At 52.2% G+C, this 18,662-nt stretch overlaps 1 protein-coding gene across 1 annotated transcript in view; it reads left to right on the plus strand.

The window, feature by feature from the left end:
- Positions 1 to 16,802, plus strand: part of Trak1 (trafficking kinesin protein 1) — a 105,970-nt gene extending 89,168 nt beyond the window's left edge. Inside the window, exons 13-15 of the mRNA XM_005348216.3 lie at positions 2,725 to 2,943; positions 11,706 to 11,808; positions 14,601 to 16,802. Coding sequence (XP_005348273.1) covers positions 2,725 to 2,943; positions 11,706 to 11,808; positions 14,601 to 15,357 — 1,079 coding nt within the window. The 3' untranslated portion in view covers positions 15,358 to 16,802. The remainder of the gene's footprint in view (positions 1 to 2,724; positions 2,944 to 11,705; positions 11,809 to 14,600) is intronic.
- The last annotated feature ends 1,860 nt before the right edge of the window (positions 16,803 to 18,662 follow it).

Below are 18,662 nucleotides of genomic sequence, written 5' to 3' on the forward strand. Positions count from 1 at the left end.
AGACTGATGTGCACAGTAGTCCTCCTGAGCCCTGCCTGGCCCAGACTGTTCTCACGTGGGTGGGAGGGGTGCAGTAGTCTTAGCTGGAGTGAGCAAGGAAAAGTAGCCGATAGCACAATGTTTTTCCTGCTTCCCGTGGACCAGGAAAGGAAGCCAAGTTGGAGTGAGACTGAGATACAGGAGAGGGAGAGGCAGCCTGTGCTCACCTCTGGGTAAGGTCGGCTTCATAGTGACTTTTAACCCTTTCCCTGTATCAAAGCAAAGACCTCCAGCTGCTGAAGCCAGCGGCTGGGTGGGTTCCTACAGAATGGGAATTCTCTTGGGGCATGAGAATGCCAGGGTGAGGAAGAAGTGAGCGTTCCCCTGCTCAGTGCTGGGCTCTTCGAGTACCCGGAGCCTCAGAACCAGCCAGGAAGAGAAAGCGCTCCCGAGACCCACTGTTAACTAAAGCCACAGCTAAGGCCGAGACAGCTCTCAGGTCTGTGGAACTGAATGCACCTGTTCCGTGGTCACGGCCACATCTGGAGCTGCTGTTGGTTGGATTCACGAGGTTCATGGGGGGCTGTGTCTCTGCTGAGAGCTTCAGGGAGTGGATGCCAGAGGCCTTCGTTTTAATCCCGGATGGGCTGCTTGCTACTTAACACAACCTCTGGCGACCCCTCTGGAGACCCTCTCCCTTTCCCCAGACTCACATCCTGTTCTGTGAAACAGAGACGGGGTGGGCCTGAAAAGGAGTTGGGCGTGTAGAGCCGCCAACACTCGGTATCAGATAAGGTGGATGCGGACATGGGGGGTGTCAGAGTTGGTCACAATGATGGCTTGTGCAGGGCTCTCCCTGTGACCTGTAGGAAGCACAGGGATAGCATGGTGGGGCCTGTCACAGGTGTCTAGCCCTCCTGCTGGGCCCTGGACACCTCCCTGGGCCGCCGCTGCCCACTGAGCCCACATTCCTGGCCCAAGCATCTTCGTTCTGACTTGTACACCACAGTTAAATCACTTAGCCTCAGAAACCTTCCATTCCCCCATTTGTACAGTGAGCGAGAACCCTTCCTGGGGAGTTGGAGGCATGTGTTGCTGTGCTCACGTGTAGAGCACGATGAGTTTCTATTGGAGCTCACGTGCTGTCATTTCAAATGCAGTAAGCAGAGGCAGGAGTGGAGGCTTTAAGCCGCCATCTTTATTCAGCGAGCTGATGGTGGAGAAGACAATAGGTTAACCCGCCAGAGATCTGTCTTCCATCTCGTCTCCAGCCAGAAAATCATACAGGGAGGAGAAACTGAGGCATCCAGCCATTCCATAGTTAGCCTGGCCCCTCTGGTTGGAGTCAGCCTTGTCTCTGGGTTTCACAGTGCCGTGGTGTTTCCCTATTGCTTGTGATACCTTTCCAGCCTCCTCTCTGCATAACAGAGGTCTTGAATACACCACGGCCACCGCATCTTGAGTTCCTCCAAAGTCCCATTTGATGGTAGCTAGGTCAAAGAAACCCTTCTGATGTGTGTGTGCAGGGCTACTTAAAATGTACCTTGCATATAATGCTGCAATATAAAGATGGGACGTAGCTTACCCCAGCGCTGGGAGGCAGAGGCTGGTGGAACTCTGAGTTAGAGGTCAGCTTGGTCTACAAAGCTGACCACTAGATGGTGTTAGCATCCTTGTCTTCTCCCACAGTTGTGACCACTAAAATTAACTTGTATTTTGTCCCAAGCTGAGGACTTCTGAAGTCCTTACAGGTATGAATATCATTTTCTTTGTGTGTTTGTTTTGTTTTCTTCCTTTTGTGCATAGAGCGGGTTATTGCTCACTCTCTCCAGCAGTCCCAAGTCTGCTAAGGAGAATGCAACGTGTCTCCTTAAAACTGGCGTGGACCTAGAAGAGGCCTTGAGGGTGTTAGGGCGTCTTCTTTTCTTTGTCATTTTCAGTGGGATTGAAATTGTCCAATTTTCAGAATCCTTCTAAGACCTCCATGACAAGTTGTCCCTTACCCAAGTGTTTGGAAGCACAGAGGCCCGAGCTGCTCCTCACCCACGCCAGCCACCTTTCTGTCTGGGATGGCACTTGGCTCCTCGGCCCCCAGGATTCCAGGCACTCCTGGCCTTGCACCTTCTTGGTAGAATGCCCGGGACACCTGGGGTCATCAGGGACATCCTCTCTGGTGTTATTACAAACCTCACAGGCTGTCACCTGAGTCCTGGGGTCTGGTGTCATCTTGGAGATGGCTCCATAGCTTTAGGGCTCTGTGACTTCTTACCTTGTCCTTGAATCCCTGCCCTTACTTACCTCCCTTCGTGGCTTCTCCAGTCGTTTTTTTACAGCTTCGCTCTACAGGCTGGTACCCGAGTACCCATCCCATGGCCTCCTGGTCCATGGTTGTTCTCATGCTGTTGCCAACAGCTTCCCGTGGCTCCTGTTTGACCGTTTTCATGCTCTTCTGTCAGAGGAATGATAGTGTGCTAAGTTTGCCATTGGGTGTGTAACCAGACGTCATCAGCACACAGTATGAAGCATGTATTTTACTTTAGAAATTGTTGGTTCTTTACAGTGGCGTTCCCTCCTGGTACAGCAGGGGAGAGCACTTCTGTCCAGTTACAAGGGCCGTGTTAACTCTCCTCCGGTCCCCCCCACAGTCCCATGCAGGCTCAGGTGGGAGGGCGGGAAGCATTTGCTGTAGTTGGCATCCTAACCCTCCCTTCTCCGCTTCTGCACCCCTTTCTTCATCCCCACAAGGTTCAGCCACGCTTCACCACTGGCAGCAATTAGCCCAGCCTCATCTTGGGGGCATCCTAGACCCCCGTCCTGGTGTGGTCACCAAGGGCTTCCGGACGCTGGACGTTGACCTGGATGAAGTGTACTGCCTTAACGACTTTGAGGAAGACGATACAGGTGACCACATTTCTCTCACGGGCCTAGCTACCTCCACGCCAGTTCAGCACCCGGAGACCTCAGGTGAGAGGTCCCGAGCACGTGTGACTGTCTCAGGCAGCAGAAGTTACTCCAGCCAGCCTCAGGCTTCCTCCGAGGAGATGCACAAGCCACCAGCGCCAGCGGGCCTGGAGGAGGAGGAGGAGGAGGAGGGGTCTGGTGAGGGCGCCTCAATTATTCCTGTACACCTGACACCTGTACCGGAGACAGAGCTCTGGGCTTTGCTCATCTCTGTCCCTGGCACCACCCATAGCAACTCTGTGTCTGTAGCTTCCGCTCGTCTGTGTGGGTGAGAGCAAAAAACCATCCCTTGTCAGGCTTTGTTTTTTAAATAGAGACCAAATCCTCCACTTTGTGACAGACGGGCGCCTCTGCCCATCTTGGAGGTGCAGGGCCCAATAGGGCCCTGTGTGGGAGTGGGAGAGGCTGCTAAAAAGAGGGACACGGTGCCCCAGAACAGGTGTTTCCAGGCTCTGTAGTGGCCATCCTGACCTGACTCTGATGGGGGTCCCAAAGTGAGCAAGCCGAGCAGTTTGGGGGCATGCTGATAGTGAGGGGCAGCAGGCTGTGTGTTTAGTGATACTCTTTAACCAGATACACCCTAAGAGATGTCATTCAGCCCTTACAAAGAGGATGCTAGGTGCTCTGGCTAGCCCCTGTCCCACACCACCAGGAACCAGCAATGACCTCGGGTGTACTGGGTGACCCACAAACCCCTTACACTGGGATGGAAAGTTTGTGCTCAGGACTCCTAGGACCTCCGGGGCCTTGTGAGTTACCCATATGCTAACCCATATGTTCCAATTACTTTGTACTTGGACCTCCTAACTCAGTGTCCTGGGAAGACAAAGAACTCAGGGTTAAGAGAAAAGATGAGTGATTCCAATGCCATCATCCTCATGACATCCTCAGGTCACTAAAAGCAAAGACAGGATATTTGTCTTTCTGGTTCATAATTTTAATTTGTGGAAGCCACAACATTGCCATGAAACCCAAGCCAGGATGGAGCCAGGGTTTGGTGGTGTTACCTTTCCCGGGTTAATTGTACCTTTCCCATGGTCAAGGAGGCGTGGCCTGGACCAGCTCTTTCTTCAGATGCCAGCTTTAGAGGCATCATCACAAAATTGTCTGTTTACCAAGTGCAGGGTGTAGGGGATGAGAGCCTCATCCTATGAGAGCTGCACAGTCAAGCCTGGGGCGTGTACTTAAAATTCAAGTGCTACAACTATCAGGAACCTGAGGTAGGAGGGTCTCAAGTTCAAGGCCAGTCTGGGCTATATAGTGTGGTTCTATTTCAACAATATAAAACCAAAGGACAGGACAGTAAGAACAGCCGAGTCTCCCTTTGTTGTCCACACTGGGCCCCATGTGAAGGCAGCTCCAGCGTCTGACTAACTGCCATCGTAAGACGAAAGGAGTCAGGCCACACAGAGCCTTCCCAGAGCTGGGGTGCCTGTCCTTGGAAGATGAACGATGCGCTCCAGCTGCTTTGGGGGAAGTTGTTCAGAAAGGAATAAAATCATTGCACCAAGAGCCAGGCGAGGTCAGAGGGTGAGAGCCTTGGTTATAAGGACTGGAGGCCCAGCCTCTGCCCTCCCTGTGACAATGGCCTTCCTGGCTTAATGCTCTACCCCTTGCTGAGCCTTCCAGTACTTGATTTGAAGGTAGCCAAATAGAGCAGAAACTATAGAGGGGTCAAGCTCAAGGTGTGTGCCCGAGCATAGCTAAGCAGTTGATCGGGGGTCATTCAGGAACGGTGTCCCTGCTTAGGGGCAAATTCTCTGGAGCTTGTTTTCTTTGCGGGAAGCACCGTGCAGAGGGAAGGCCTGCAGAGCCATGCAGATCCACGCAGAGCGATAGCTTTCTCCACTGAGATGACAGCGCTGTTCCGCTGTCAGGCGTGGGAGTGCAAGATTCTGTCCCCCCGCCCCCCGTCATGCTGGATACCCCAGATGATGCACAGTCGGGGGGCAGTGGTTAGAGGCTCATGGGTCTCCATGGGAGGACCTGGAGCTCCACAGTCTTGGGATCTGTGTCCCGCTGGCCCAGCGCTGACCCCTGAGCTCCCAGAGGGCAGAAGGCAGTTGACAGTCTTCCTTACAATTGGTACCAGCGGGGTGAAGAGTGGGAAGACCTAGCAGACATTTTTATTAGTGTAATTTTAATCTGTCTTTTGAAGCATCCTTTGATTCTTTTTCTTAATCCCGTGTCTTCAAAAGGCTGGTTCCATGTTGTTGTGGTGTAAATGATCTAGAAGATTAAAATGGACTGTTGCAAAAAACCTTTAGGTCATAGTTTTACTTCATTTTAATGATTGTTTGATGTTCCGAATTAACATAGGGAGCACTTTTTTTTTTTTTCAGGATAGACATCACCTGGTCCTACCAGTACTCTTTTAATTTATGGCTGGGGACAACCCGTGTGAGGGAAGGGTTAATTACGCCCACGTGGCAGCTGGCTGGGTGGCATGTGCTGCAAGACAAAGCTCAGATGAGTTCTCCTGAGGACCCAGAGGGGGCGGGTAAAGGTGGAATTAAAACCAGCACCAGAGATGAAGTCACAAGTCAGTCTATCTGTCTATCACTTGCATACATGGAGCTGGTACCCGGGGACTGGCTCATGCCTAATCCGCCTGTGTCCCCACAGTGCACACGAGTCACAGTTGGGCCCCGAGATCCTGGCCTCAGTGTAGACCCTGAAAACCCCACCCATTCAAAACAGACCCCAGAAGTTCTCCCACACCTCAGGCCCCAGGACCACTGGAGGCAGAGAGGTCAGGACACAGCCTTTCTGCTGCTTCTTTGTCCAAAACTGTGCTCTGGAGTTTCTGTGGAGTGGAAGAGCCAAAGGAATAGCCCATGGCAGAGAGGAAGAAGTCTGGCCAGTGCAGCATTCCGTAGCTCAGCCACAGAGCGGGCGCCCCCTGGGTCTTCTCAGCCACAGAGCGGGCGCCCCCTGGGTCTTCTCAGCCACAGAGCGGTTGCCCCCTGGGAGCACGCCTCTTCCTGAGTCTGTGATGCACACAGTCCCATGGCTTTCCACAGAAGAGGGCCACATAGCTCGTATGATAAAGATGGCCAGTGGGTCCGGAAGGGAAGGTCGGTACAGTTGCCTCAGAGGGAAGTGCCTTCCGTGTCCCCCATGGGATGGGGCATTTTCCCAGCCCTGGCTCTGCCTCCTTGAGTGCTGCTCACACCCACATGTCAGGACATGCTAAGAAAAAAACAGTCCTCAGCTCTAAGAGCATTCGGTGAACTGAGCAGAACCCGCCATCTGCAACCTGGAGGCAGAGCCGTGATTTAGGATGAAAGGGCCGATTCCTCGAAAGTGGTCAGTGTAGGCTTGTCCCTGCCTACGACTTGCAGAGCAGAGCCAGCTGCATCCGACCTCCACGCCGTGGGGTGCCTCCATTCCAGGACACTAGCACTGCGTCTGGCTTGCTGAGGCATCTTGGTAGCTCTGCTCACATGGAGGGGCCTAGATGAGCACACAGGGATGTTCAGACAGACGACAACCTCCCCCTTGAGGAGAATGGGAGACATACTGTCTAACTCACCCATGCAGGCAGGGATCCTTCCTGGCCTCTCTGGGTCAGCCCCAGAAGGGAGGAGGAGCCAGCGGCGTGGGATCTGGCCTTGTTGGTAGAAAAAGGTCTGGAGAGAGTTTTGCATTTACCCCCTTGACAGTTTAGTGTTCTAGAATTGTCCTTTCCTCCAGAAGATACCTCAGACCCACTGAAAAGCTATCCCTGCCCTCTCTACAGGATGTTGTGAAGTGATTCATCTCCTAATTCATACATATGTTTGTGATGAAACAGACAGCAGTTTACTATAGCGAGAATAGAATTGTTAAGTTCACAAGCCAGTTGTATAGAATCAGAAAAAGATCTTATGATTCTTTTCAGTTTCCATAATAGAACCTTCCAGAAAACCTACCAGACTGGGGTGTAATGGACTGGGAGCCAGGGGCCTTCACAGAGCTACAGGACCAGACTAGGGCTATGTAAAAGAAACATTCAAGAAACAGAGAAAAATGGAAAAAAAGGGAAGCCAGAAGCTAAGAGCTTAGAAGCTTTTGCCAGTAAAGTACAATTAATAGTTTTTATCTTGGCAAGGTGGGGTCTTCTGTCATCCCAGCATTCATGTGGCAGAGACAGGAGGATTATGAATTCAAAGGCTAGCCTGTGCTACACAGCTAGACTGTATGTCAAAACAAGTTTTACAGAGTCTCATTTGAAACCAGTGTGACAATGTCCCTGTACGGAGGAGAGCACAGGCGAACAATGCCATGGCCTTTGTTCTGTTTACACGAATGTGGCATTTGGGCACATGGCTTTAGATCTGATCTCTCACAGACACTGTTCCATCAAACATATCCCTGCTCTGATGTTCGCCTTCTTAGGAACTCTAAAACAGTGCTCTCGCCTCCTTTTTGGCTCATGAGACAGAACCTCGGGTGGGGCAGCCTTCCCATCCTGAGCAAGACAACGTCATTTCCAGCTGAGCATTCTGCAAAAACAAAATTAGGTTCATGTTCTTCGAGCTCGATGCAAGCTAGGCAACCGTGCAGCTCTGAAGACAGCAGTTTTTACTTCCAGCAAGTGTGTGTGTGTGTGTGTGTGTGTGTGTGTGTGTGTGTGAGAGGGGGGGGGATTCTAGAAAGTGCGGGTCCAAATCACGCGGCAGCAGCTTTATAACCACACAGTCAAGTCAGGAAAGTAGGGAGGGGAAAAAAGAAAGTGGGGGATTCACTATTTCTTTCACCCTGGCTACCTGCTTCCCACAGAGAGAGTATAGAAGGCACTCTGCGCCCTGCAAAAATGGGGTCCCTTTTTCAAGATTCTCAGATATATTTGGAAAAAAAAGTTTTTGACATTTTAGAAGGTTTTTTTTTTGTTTTTTTTTTGTTTTTTTTTTCATTTTAGAAGTTTTTTATACGATCTTAACAAACCCATCTTGGGCTGGAGGCGTGGTCTGGTGGATAGAACACTTGTTTAGCACGCCCTGGGTTCTGTCCCCAGCACTGTATAAACCAGGGGTCGTGGTGCACACCTGTGATCCTAGCACTTGGTAGGTAGAGTCAGAAGAATCAGAAGTTGAAGGTCATTCTAGATGATCTAGTGAGCTCCAGGCAGCCTGGGATACACGAGCCCCTGTCTCAAAACAAAACAAGATACAGCTGAGTGAAGGCCAGAGTTTCCCCTTCTCAAAGGTCTGAAATAGCCTGGGTTTGTAGCACAACAAGACTCTGGTTGCAGCAACAGGTTGCGTGTGCTCATTGGCTTCCAGGGTGTTGTTCAGAGGGGAAAATGGCTACTCCAGTGCCCCCAGCTTGCCCTCCCCAGGGGACAGATTAAAGAAAGGGCTGAGCGAAGCCTGTGTCCAAGTGTGGCTGCCCACATGGGCAGAGTCCCAGTCTTCTGGAAGTCCCTGCAGGGCCCCTGGTTCAGCAGAGCATCTGGTTCTCAGTACTTTGAGCTGTGGGAGACAACAGCCCTGGGCGGCTTCAGCACTCTGCAGGGCAACAGCCACCCTGGTGTATGTAGCATCTCCCCCGCCCCAACCATTCAAACCTGTGCAGATGCAGGGCTGTTTCAGGATGGCCTATCCCAAGTGCCTCCTCTCCAAGCAGAAGCACACAGGTCACATGAGCAAGCAGGAGCAGAGCGGGCTAGCCTCAGCTTACCCTGCCCTCTAACACAGCTGGCCATGGGGGTGTTTGCTTGTGGCACACCTGTCACCTGTAGTCACCTGTGGGTCTCTGACAACCAAGTCAATTTTAAACTTTACCAGTTTATTTATTTAAATAACTTTTTTTTTCATTTATCTTACATACCAATCAGTTTACCCTCCATCCTCTCCGCCTGTCCCCCTCCCCACCCGCTGCTCCTCCATCCCCATTCAGAAAGGGACAGGCCTCCCATGGGCTTACACAAAGCATGACACTTACCAGTTCTTGTATCAGCATCAAAACCTGTAGCGAGAGACAACCTAAGCGTAAGGATTAGGATTATTGAACGAAAGGAAAATCCATTTCCGTATAAAATGCGGTCAGGTAACCAGAGTGGGCCATCATCATAGTGAGCACAAAGCCCAAATTAGCAGCGGAATCCTCCGCTGGAAGGGCCTAGCTTGCTTAGCTGCTAGCAAGTAACCTCGAACAACGCCTGCAACCAGCCACCGCCACTCAGGCAGTGCTCATCATCTGTCCGTCCCCCGTGGTGCTTGAAGCCCTCCAGTCAGGGCCGAGACACGAATAAGGACTTCACTGGGAAGTTGGAATAGTCACCCCAAGACAGCCCACCCTTTGTACCCTCAATAGGGAGCCCGTGAGGTAAATCAGACTTTGAACTTGCGGTTGAGTTGGGCTTTGGTGTGCAGTGTGGTCTTGGCGGCTCCAGTTTTCAGCCCAAGCACTGACTCTGACGAGCCTGTTTCCATGTCTAGTTTGTTCTCTTCCTAGAGCCACGGATCAGGGCTAATGTTTTGATCATCTGGGACAAACAGGAGGGCTCCGGAAAGCCCTACGTGGGGAAACTCACTGTCTCTATGTTGTGCCCCAAGGAAGGGAGGCGCAGCTGCGTCCCAGCAGTCCATGGTGACACCGAGAGCCCGAGCACCTGGTCATCCCAGTGGTATTGTGGAGGGGACAAACCTCTGGCTTGGCTCTTCAGATAATCAGTTTTCCTGGCCTCCAGCGCTGTCTGTTGATCCTGGGAGTGGGGACGTGGATTTTTAGCAGCCTTCTCTTACCTCCCAAACCCACGTGGATGTGATGAGCTTTACTCCCGATGGCTCAGCTCCATCTCTAAAACATTCTTCTCGGAGACTGCGCCCCTAGCGGTGGGGAGGGGCAGCTGCACATCTGACCCCGTGTGCAAAGGGGGCTGCACGTATGATTTGATCCCGCCTTGCCACCTTCTGTCACTGTGTCTTAACAATCTGTGTGCTCCTTCCCTCCTCTCAGGCCTCCTGTTGTTTTTATTCCTGGACTTTGTCGCTGTCCAAGACTTGTGATTGTTCGGTTGCCTGCTTTCCATAGCTTGGTCCACTTTTGTTGGCGCTCTGTAGCATGTTCTCCATTGCCTGAGCCCAGAACCACTGTGCACGTCCAGTGCTAAAACCATTGTTTCACAAACACCATTTCTTTTTTTCTTTTTCTTTTCTTATTTTTTTAAATTTATGTGCATTGGTGTTTTGCCTGCATGACAGTGTCAGGTACCCTGGGGCTGGAGCTACAGACAGCTGTGAGCTGCCTTGTATGTCTGGGAGTTGAACCCAGGGCCTCTGGTAGAGCAATAGTGCTCTTAACCGCTGAGCTGTCTCTCCGGTCCCCACGAAGGCCATTTTCATATCTCATTTGCTGCGTTTCCTTCTGTGCCTCCCACTAAAGCTCTGCCTGAGGTCCTGGTGCTGGCTACCACCCCGGTGTCACTGGGCCCTCGTGGACGCAGAGCTGGGTCATGCTGCCAACATTTGCCCTCTTTAACCATCGTCTCGATTTTGTTCTCTGGATTTGTCCCCTTGCCTTTGGTCTGTGTCTCCAACTATTCTCTCTATTATTATTATTATTATTATTATTATTATTATTATTATGTTTGCTTCATTTGGTTTTGTTTTCTGATTTTCTTTTAAGATGCAGCTAGATTTTTTTCCTTTTCAAATCCAAGAGAAAACTTGCCACAAGAAGATTCTAGTAGTTTCTCAGCCTTTGAGTTTCTTGGTCTCTGAAGACTAGAGTCTTCCCAGGAGGCCTCTGGGGGTTGAGCTGCTGCAGGGCTGGCTGGGCAGTGGGGCGGGCGCTCATCTCATGACGCCATCATGCATGTGTTTTGATGCACACCCCCCCACACACATACTTGTTTTTTTTTCTCTCCCCCCCCCCCATGTTCAAGTTATGAGTTAGGATGACCTTGACAATCACGATGTCTTTGGTAGACGCCTCTCTGTTTCTTTGCTGGCTTCTGGTGCATGATCCTTACACACCCATGATCCTTACACACCCATGATCCTTACACGTCTGTGATTTGCTTTCCTCCAACCTTGGCCATCAGCTGCCCTAACAACAACGCTTAGAGAAGCCAGAGGCGAACACCTTGTCTCGGATGGGAATCCTAGAGACCTTGGGAAAGAAGCTGCCAGAGTAGGGGGCAGGGATGGGCGTGCCAGACCAGAGTGGGTTCTGGAAGTCCCTGTCGTTGTTGTTGGGGCTGCTAAGGCCACCTCCTACCATGACCATCGCAGGTGGACAGTAGTGGAGCCAGCTTCCCTGAGCCCTTTTTTGTGTGAGCAGAAAAGGGAGCTTCGTGAACCTTGCCCTGCTTCCCAGTACCCAGCACCTCTCCTTGGTCCCTCCACCCTCCCTCTGGGCAGAGCGCTGGGCACCTACCTGCCAATGAAAAGACATGCACAGCAAACAGTGCTGGAAGAAGGCAGACCCAAGCCCTGAGGTGAAAAACTAGATGTGTCATGAAGGCCCCTTGGCCCTCCCCCTCCCCTGGGAGCTGGATCCACTGCTGGCCCAACTCTGATGAGGAACCCTGTCTGGATTGGGCCGGAAGCTGGCATTCGATGCTCTGCAGACCAGTGCTCAAAAACGTGGTTATTTTTGAGGGACCACCTTCAGTCCAGAACATCGGTGTCTCGACTTCCTCACCCAGATCCAGTTCACAAGGTAGCTCATTGCCTCTCCCACCTGTGGAGGGCCGTGCTGGATTTTAACTTTCATCATGGTTGGTTTGGATGCGAGGAATGTGTTTATTCTCCTTCCTTCCTCTCCCAATCTAGCGCACTACCCTGGGAAGTGCATGTCCCAGACCAACTCCACATTCACCTTCACCACCTGCCGTATCCTGCATCCCTCAGACGAGCTCACACGGGTCACGCCAAGGTAAGGGGTCATAGCTCTGGGGCGGGTGGGAGTGGGGTCTGTTGGGGGATGGACTTTGTCACAAGGTGTGATGATGAAGTCGAGAGCTTCATTTGAAGGCCAGCTCCAAGCCAGGTGTGGTGGTGCACACCTTTAATCGCAGTCTTCAGGAGACAGAGGCAGGTGGATCTCTTGTGAGTCTAAGGCCAGTCTGGTCTACATAATGAGTTCCAGCTCAGACAGAGGTGTTTGCTAAGACCCTGTGAAGGAAAAATAGTCAGTCAGAACACAGGGACCTGAGTTCGATCCCCATCACCTACGTGCTTGTGATCTGAGGTGGGTGGATCCCTGGCGTGCTTGATGAGGTCCTGGCCAGAGAGACGAACCCTGCCTCACTCACAAGGTAGAGGGTGCCTAAGGGACAATACCTGAGGTTGACCTCTGGCCTCTTTATGTACTCCTGTACCCACAAAATCACACCCAGCCAAGTCCAGCAGGCATAAGCGCTTGCAGCTGCCCATTCTGGATCCCATCTTTCTTTCTGAACCTTGTTTGTTCAGATCCAGAGCAGGGGGGCTGAGAAAGCCACTGCCACCGTCCTCAGTGTGGATTCTTAGGGCCTTCCTGGCTCAAGCCAACATTCCCGCAGGCCCCGGGGATGAGCCAGCGTGCTTGTTGTCCCAAAGCTTGCCAATGGAGCGTGGAGTTCTTTCACGGTAGAGTTGCTGAGTTCTGTGAAAGCCCTCACCCGCTCTGGAACAGACTCCAGGAAGCACTCACTGCAGCCAAACCCTAATGGCCAGCGTGAAAATCTTCTATGGTAGAGTCACATGCCTGCTCTGGCTTGTTTCCCCGGCCCACCATCTGGAGAGATGTTGGTCTGTCAGACTTGGTTTCAGCCTCATGATTCCCTCCCTGCCTTACGGGAGAATGGTTTCCGCAACACAGGAGAGTGACCCCCCCTTTCTTTGTGACACAGTCTGACAAGAGCACAGAGTTAATGGACAGTGGCAGGGAGGGAGGCGAGATGGGCCAGATCAAAGAGAGTAAGCACTCCGAGGAGCACCTTAAACTATGATAATTCTCCGCAGGTCTGGTGAGGATGACGACGAAGCAGCCATTTGCCCTGTTGAACTGAGAGGAGATGTAGGGCAGAGAGTCTGAGCCCACGGGCAAGGCAGGGGGTGAGCACACGGCCAACGGAGCCTGCTCCTGCAGGGCCACGCCGAAGGGGCTGTGTGTGCAAGCGTGGCTGCCACTAACCCGGGGACAAAGGCTTCGATGTGTTTCTGTGGTTGTGCCGGGTTAACATGGCCTTGGCCATCATCACTTCTAACCCAGCTGAGTGTTGGTGCTAACGAAGGCCTAACCAAAGGTCTCACCCAATGGGATCCCTGGATTTCTGCTTTATTTCTGTTTCCCTTGCTGCCCCGGGAGATGCTGGCTTCCAGGCCTGACTTTGTTTAGGAGAGGTTATTTTTAAAGTCACAGGATGTCTTCAGTGCAGCTAAGGGACTAGATGTGTATCTCTGGCTGAAGCTATAGGCCTCAGACTGCCCCCAGAAGTCCCATGTGGTCACCCTGGGGACCGGAAAAGCCTCGGAAGTGCAGAGTAAGAGGGGGCTAAGTGCCTGAGTCAGGGAGAAATGCAGTGGAGTAAAAACCCCAAACCCTTTCTGGGGATGGCTGTACCGGTAAGCCTTCGAGCAAGAACATCCTCACCTTCTAGCAGCAATCAGCTTTTGCAAAAACCTTCCCTGTGCCTTCTGCAAACCTACCTCTTCAGCCCCGGAGCTGCTGCGGTCTCTCCAAGTGCCCCCCACTTCCCAGAGTCCCCGGCTGAGCTAGTGTGAGATGACCTGTTCCGTGACTCCCACCCTGTGCCTGTCAACCGTAGGGGAGACCACCCACAGGTGGGGCCTCCTGGGGAGAGGTCGCTGTGTCTAAGTCCTGGGGACTCTGGGGACTCTTCAGTTGCTCGTGAAGCTGGCCACTCCAGATGAAGCCCAAAGCAGGCAGCCACCGACACGGGTGGCACGAGGCAGTGGCAGCAGGTTGTCCTCTGTGCCCCTGCCCTCAGAAGCAGGGCAGAGCTCCCTGAAAGCCAGCCTTGTGAGCAGTGCACTGCTCTCCTGCTCCCCTGCGTCCTGGTGGCTCTCCCAGCTGGATGGCAGATGCTGTGACCTCAAAGTCTCCAATCCACAGGCCATGGTGAAGGAGCATAGCTTCCTGTTGCGGTCATTCAGGTGTCATTACAGAGCCTGGACAGATTGACATGTGAGGTGTGGCTGTGTCTTCTGCCCTTGCCACGCAGCTATATCCCCAGGGGTTTGGGCAACAGGAAACAGGGCTAGAGCAGCAAGGGGTGGAGGATGAGCAGCAAGCATGCACTCGCGGCTCTGATTTGCATCTCAGGAAGATCAAGGCTCGCCGAAAGAACTGTTTGGGGTGCTTTAGTTGTTGAAGGGTCTGTTGCCAGTCCTGACACAGTGGGGCCACTTTACCCATGGAATCAAATCCAGGAGACACTGAGTAAGCCCACAGCTAGCCTTGGAGCCGTGTCTTTATCTAAAGAGGAGACAGCGCTGTGCACCTCCAGGGATAAGCAAAGGGGGCAGCTTCCTGTGAACGTGAAGCACAGTCTTGTGTAAGGCTGACCCCTTCCATAAGAAATGAGGAGCAAATGCAGACAGAGCCCCTGAGGGCACGGGGTGCCTTCTCCTACCCCAGACTCCTGCACACACTGCAGGAGGCAGGGCCACTGATCCTTCTACAGACGCCTGTGATGAATGACGAGCCCCTTTCTCTTTCAGCCTTAACTCAGCCCCAGCTCCAGCTTGTAGCAGCACTGGCCACTTGAAATCCACACCAGTGGCCACGCCATGCACCCCCCGGAGACTGAGCCTGGCCGAGTCCTTCACAAACATCCGTGAGTCCACGACCACCATGAGCACATCCCTGGGACTGGTGTGGTTACTGAAGGAACGAGGCATCTCCGCAGCTGTGTACGACCCCCAGAGTTGGGACAGAGCCGGCAGGGGCTCCCTCCTCTACTCCTATACCCCTAGGATGGCTGTGATCCCATCCACCCCGCCAAACTCCCCTATGCAGACACCCGTGGCCTCCCCGCCCTCCGAGTTCAAGTGCACGAGCCCTCCCTACAACTTCCTGGCTTCCAAGCCGGCCAGCTCCATCCTGAGGGACGTGCGGGCGAAGAGACCGGTGAGGAGCAGCGAGAGCCAGACGGACGTGTCTGTCTCCAACCTTAACCTTGTGGACAAAGTCAGGAGGTTTGGGGTGGCTAGAGTGGTGAACTCAGGACGCGCACATATCCCCACCTTGACTGAGGATCAGGCACCTCTCCTCTGTGGAGCCGCAGGGCCAGCACAGGCTCTTGTTCCTGGGGGCCTGGTCCCCGAGGGCCTGCCTCTGGGGTGCCCCAGTGGCATCCGGCGGAATCGCAGCTTCCCCACCATGGTTGGGTCCAGTGTGCAGATGAGAGCCCCCGTGATCCTCACCTCGGGCATCTTGATGGGCGCTAAGCTCCCCAAACAGACCAGCTTGCGGTGAGGCCAGGGACCGCTGCCCTCCAAGAGACCTGTGGTGTCCTCTCTCTCTGCTCCCCGCCTCCTGTCTCCCACGGAGCACTTGGCACCCTTTCTCCTCTGAGGTCTGCTTCTCCTGAGCTAGACAAATCAACCTTGTGCCTCTTGGGGGGTGGAGTGTAGAACTCCATACTGTGTGTACACGGGCCTTGGGGACCTTGCATCTGCTCTCTTCCAATCTGCAGGAAGCGATAGCCCTACAAGGTTATACACTCACGATGTCACCCGAGCTCACCCAGGGGAAGGTGGCGTCCTTTCTTCTTTACTCTTAAGAAGCACTGAGATTCCCAAGTGTGTTCTTATCCCATGGATAGGAATCTGGTGAATTCTGCAAAAGACTGTCAGGTTGCACACCATAGCCGCCTCATGGCACAGGTCACAATGCATCCGCTTCCTGGGTGTCACTGGCCTCCTTGCCCACCTGTGCCAACCGACAGTGCTGCTCACCATCAGAGAGTTGCTCTTCTGTTTGTAGGTGGTCCAACTTCTTCAAGATCTGCACTATTCTGCTCTGATGGAATGTCCGTTCTAGCTGTCCGGCTCAGAACCTGACCGGAAAAGAATGTATTGACACTCCGACGCGCCATCGGGCAGCCCCTCTATATTCTATGTGACTCATTTTTTCCATTTTTAAAAATTTTATTAGCAGGGAAATCTCAGTACTGACAGTTTCTCTTGGTGGTTCTATGATGCCAAAATGCAAATGGCACACACACTAACTTGCTAATAACATAGCTAATTTCTGGGACCCAGTGTCGCAGCCAGGTTGATGTATGACCAGTTATCACTGTAAACAGTAGGAACAAAGGGACAGGGGACAAGACTGTTAAATCTCTACACAGTGGAGGGAACATCACATCCTGGGTCAAGGTTGGTCAGATTTGATGACTGCTGGCCCCTCTCCACTCTGAAGAGAGCTCAGGCAGCATGTTTGAGCTCTGCAGTCACTCAGTGGTTTCTTTTTGTTTGTTTGTTTTTGGTTTTTTGAGACAGGGTTTCTCTGTGTAGCCTTGGCTGTCCTGAACTCACTCTGTAGACCAGGCTGCCTTGAATTCAGAGATCCTACATCTGCCTCCCGAGTCCGGGATTAAAGGCATACACCACATTTTTTTTTTATCCTCTTGTTTGAAGACACGAATAAGTTTCTTCCCCAGACCTCAAGCCCTTTGTCTCCTCATCCCATTTCTGCCCATAGGAAAAAAATCAGAGGTGCTTATGAATGGAAGAAGCAAGAGGAATCGAGTGGCCTAGGCCTGTTGCTGTCACCCACTCGGTTATGGACGATTATTTATTATCTGTGTGTGCTGTATGCTATATTTTAATCAGATGCCTCCCCCCTTCCAGCTCCAGAGAGAGAGAGAGAGAGAGAGAGAGAGAGAGAGAGAGAGAGAGAGAGAGAGAGAGAGTGTGTGTGTGTGTGTGTGTGTGTGTGTGTGTGTGTGTGTGACAGAGAGATCCCACCCCAGGCATCGTATTTATTTACTTTTATCTGAGTATGACTGTATGTCTGTGTGTCACATGATCACCTGTGACAAGCAATTGTCACATGGACCCTTCCCCCAGCAAAAGATGTGTTCTTGGATGGAGTGAGGGTCGCCTTATATCCACCGAGGATGCTTCGAGAAGGTCCCCAAGCAGCAAGCTTCAGTCCCACTATTTCAAACACGGGAGTGCCGATCGTCACGCTCTCTGCCTCTGGCTGCTGTGGTGTGCGGTCGCTCCGAGTAGCTGACCTTCTCATGTGAATGTATTGTGAAGCAGGCAGATGCGCAAAGGAGGAAGACAACCACGCCTTTGGACGGACCAGGTCATGTATGCAGAGGAGCCACCCATTGGCACTGGCAACACCTGTGTGAAAACCGGCCCATTAGAGGTTATGATGCTTAGTGTAGTTAATAAACCGGAGATCAACATTAAACAACCACCACCAAACAGTGTGTTGTAATGCATCAAGATCAACAAAATTTTATTTGCTAATGAATATCAATAAAACAAGCTCAAAGTCTGGAGACTTGTCTTTCACTTAGTGTGTCTGTGTGTGGAGATGCGTGCCTGAATGTGGTTGCCCTTAGAGGCCTGAAGGGTAGTGGATCCCCTGGAGCTGGAGTCATGATTGGTTGTGAGCCCCCTGACACGGGTGCTAGGAACCAAACTCAGGGTCTCTGCAGGAGCAGTGAACGCTCTTCGCCTTGGTTCGTAGCTTTTCACTGAGATTAGCCTCTTGAAGAGTTGACGGTGTTTGGCTCCTTGGGGACAGCAAATGAAAGGCATATACTTCACACACTCCCTCCCTCCCATCCTTTTCCGATAATTTCCCAGCCAGACCCTGGTGCACTTCAGGACTGCCTGCTGTTCCATTGTGTGCACCTTGTGACACACACACATCCTTCCACAAGCCAGCCCCCCACAGTCGGTCAGACTTGATTCTTGTCTTTTACCACTAAAGCATAGAATGAACAGAAACCTTCCCTGTAGGTGATTTCCCACACTAGTGCACATCACGAAGAGACTCACCAGGTGGGTAGTGTCAAGTTTCCTTGCATGGAGTTCTGCCAAAAGACATAAGAACCAATCGAGATGGAGGAAGTATGAGGAGGAAGGATAAACTGGGCCGTCACGAGTGTCAGGGACATTGTGGAGAACATTTGGGGTGTGGCATCATGAGTGCTAGTCAGGGACACTGAGGGTTTGGCATCATGAATGTCAGTTCCCACCATTTGGTAGTGACAACCCTGGGGAAAGCCACTGAACTGTCTTTGGGGTTTTTTACCTTCTGAATCTGTGAAGACGGACAGTAGACACTCGGGTTGGTTTAGAGCACTTACCAGTGTTGGGCAATGAGCTGGACATTTTTATGTCTACTTGACACAATCTAAAATTATCTGAAAGGAGGGAACCTTAATTGAGAAAATGGCTCCATTAGATGGGTCTGTAGGGAAACCTGTAGGGCATTTTCTTAATCAGTGATTGATGGGGGAGGCCCAGCCTATGGTAGGCGGTGCCATCCCTGGGCTGGTGGTCCTGGCTTCTATAAGAAAGCAGACTGAGCAAGCCAAGAGGAGCAAGCCAGCAAGCAGTGCCCTCCACAGCTGATGGATCAGCTCCTGCCCCCAGGATCCTGCCCTGTTAGAGTTCCTGTCCTGACTCCCTTCAGTGATGAACAGTGATATGGAAGTGTAAGCCACATAAACTGTTTCCCCAGCTTACTGTGTGGTCACGGTGTTTCATTGCAGCAATAGAAACCCTAACTAAGACAGGCAGCATCTTGGG

Source organism: Microtus ochrogaster, chromosome 5 (assembly GCF_000317375.1).
Source record: "Microtus ochrogaster isolate Prairie Vole_2 chromosome 5, MicOch1.0, whole genome shotgun sequence".
NCBI lineage: Eukaryota > Metazoa > Chordata > Mammalia > Rodentia > Cricetidae > Microtus > Microtus ochrogaster.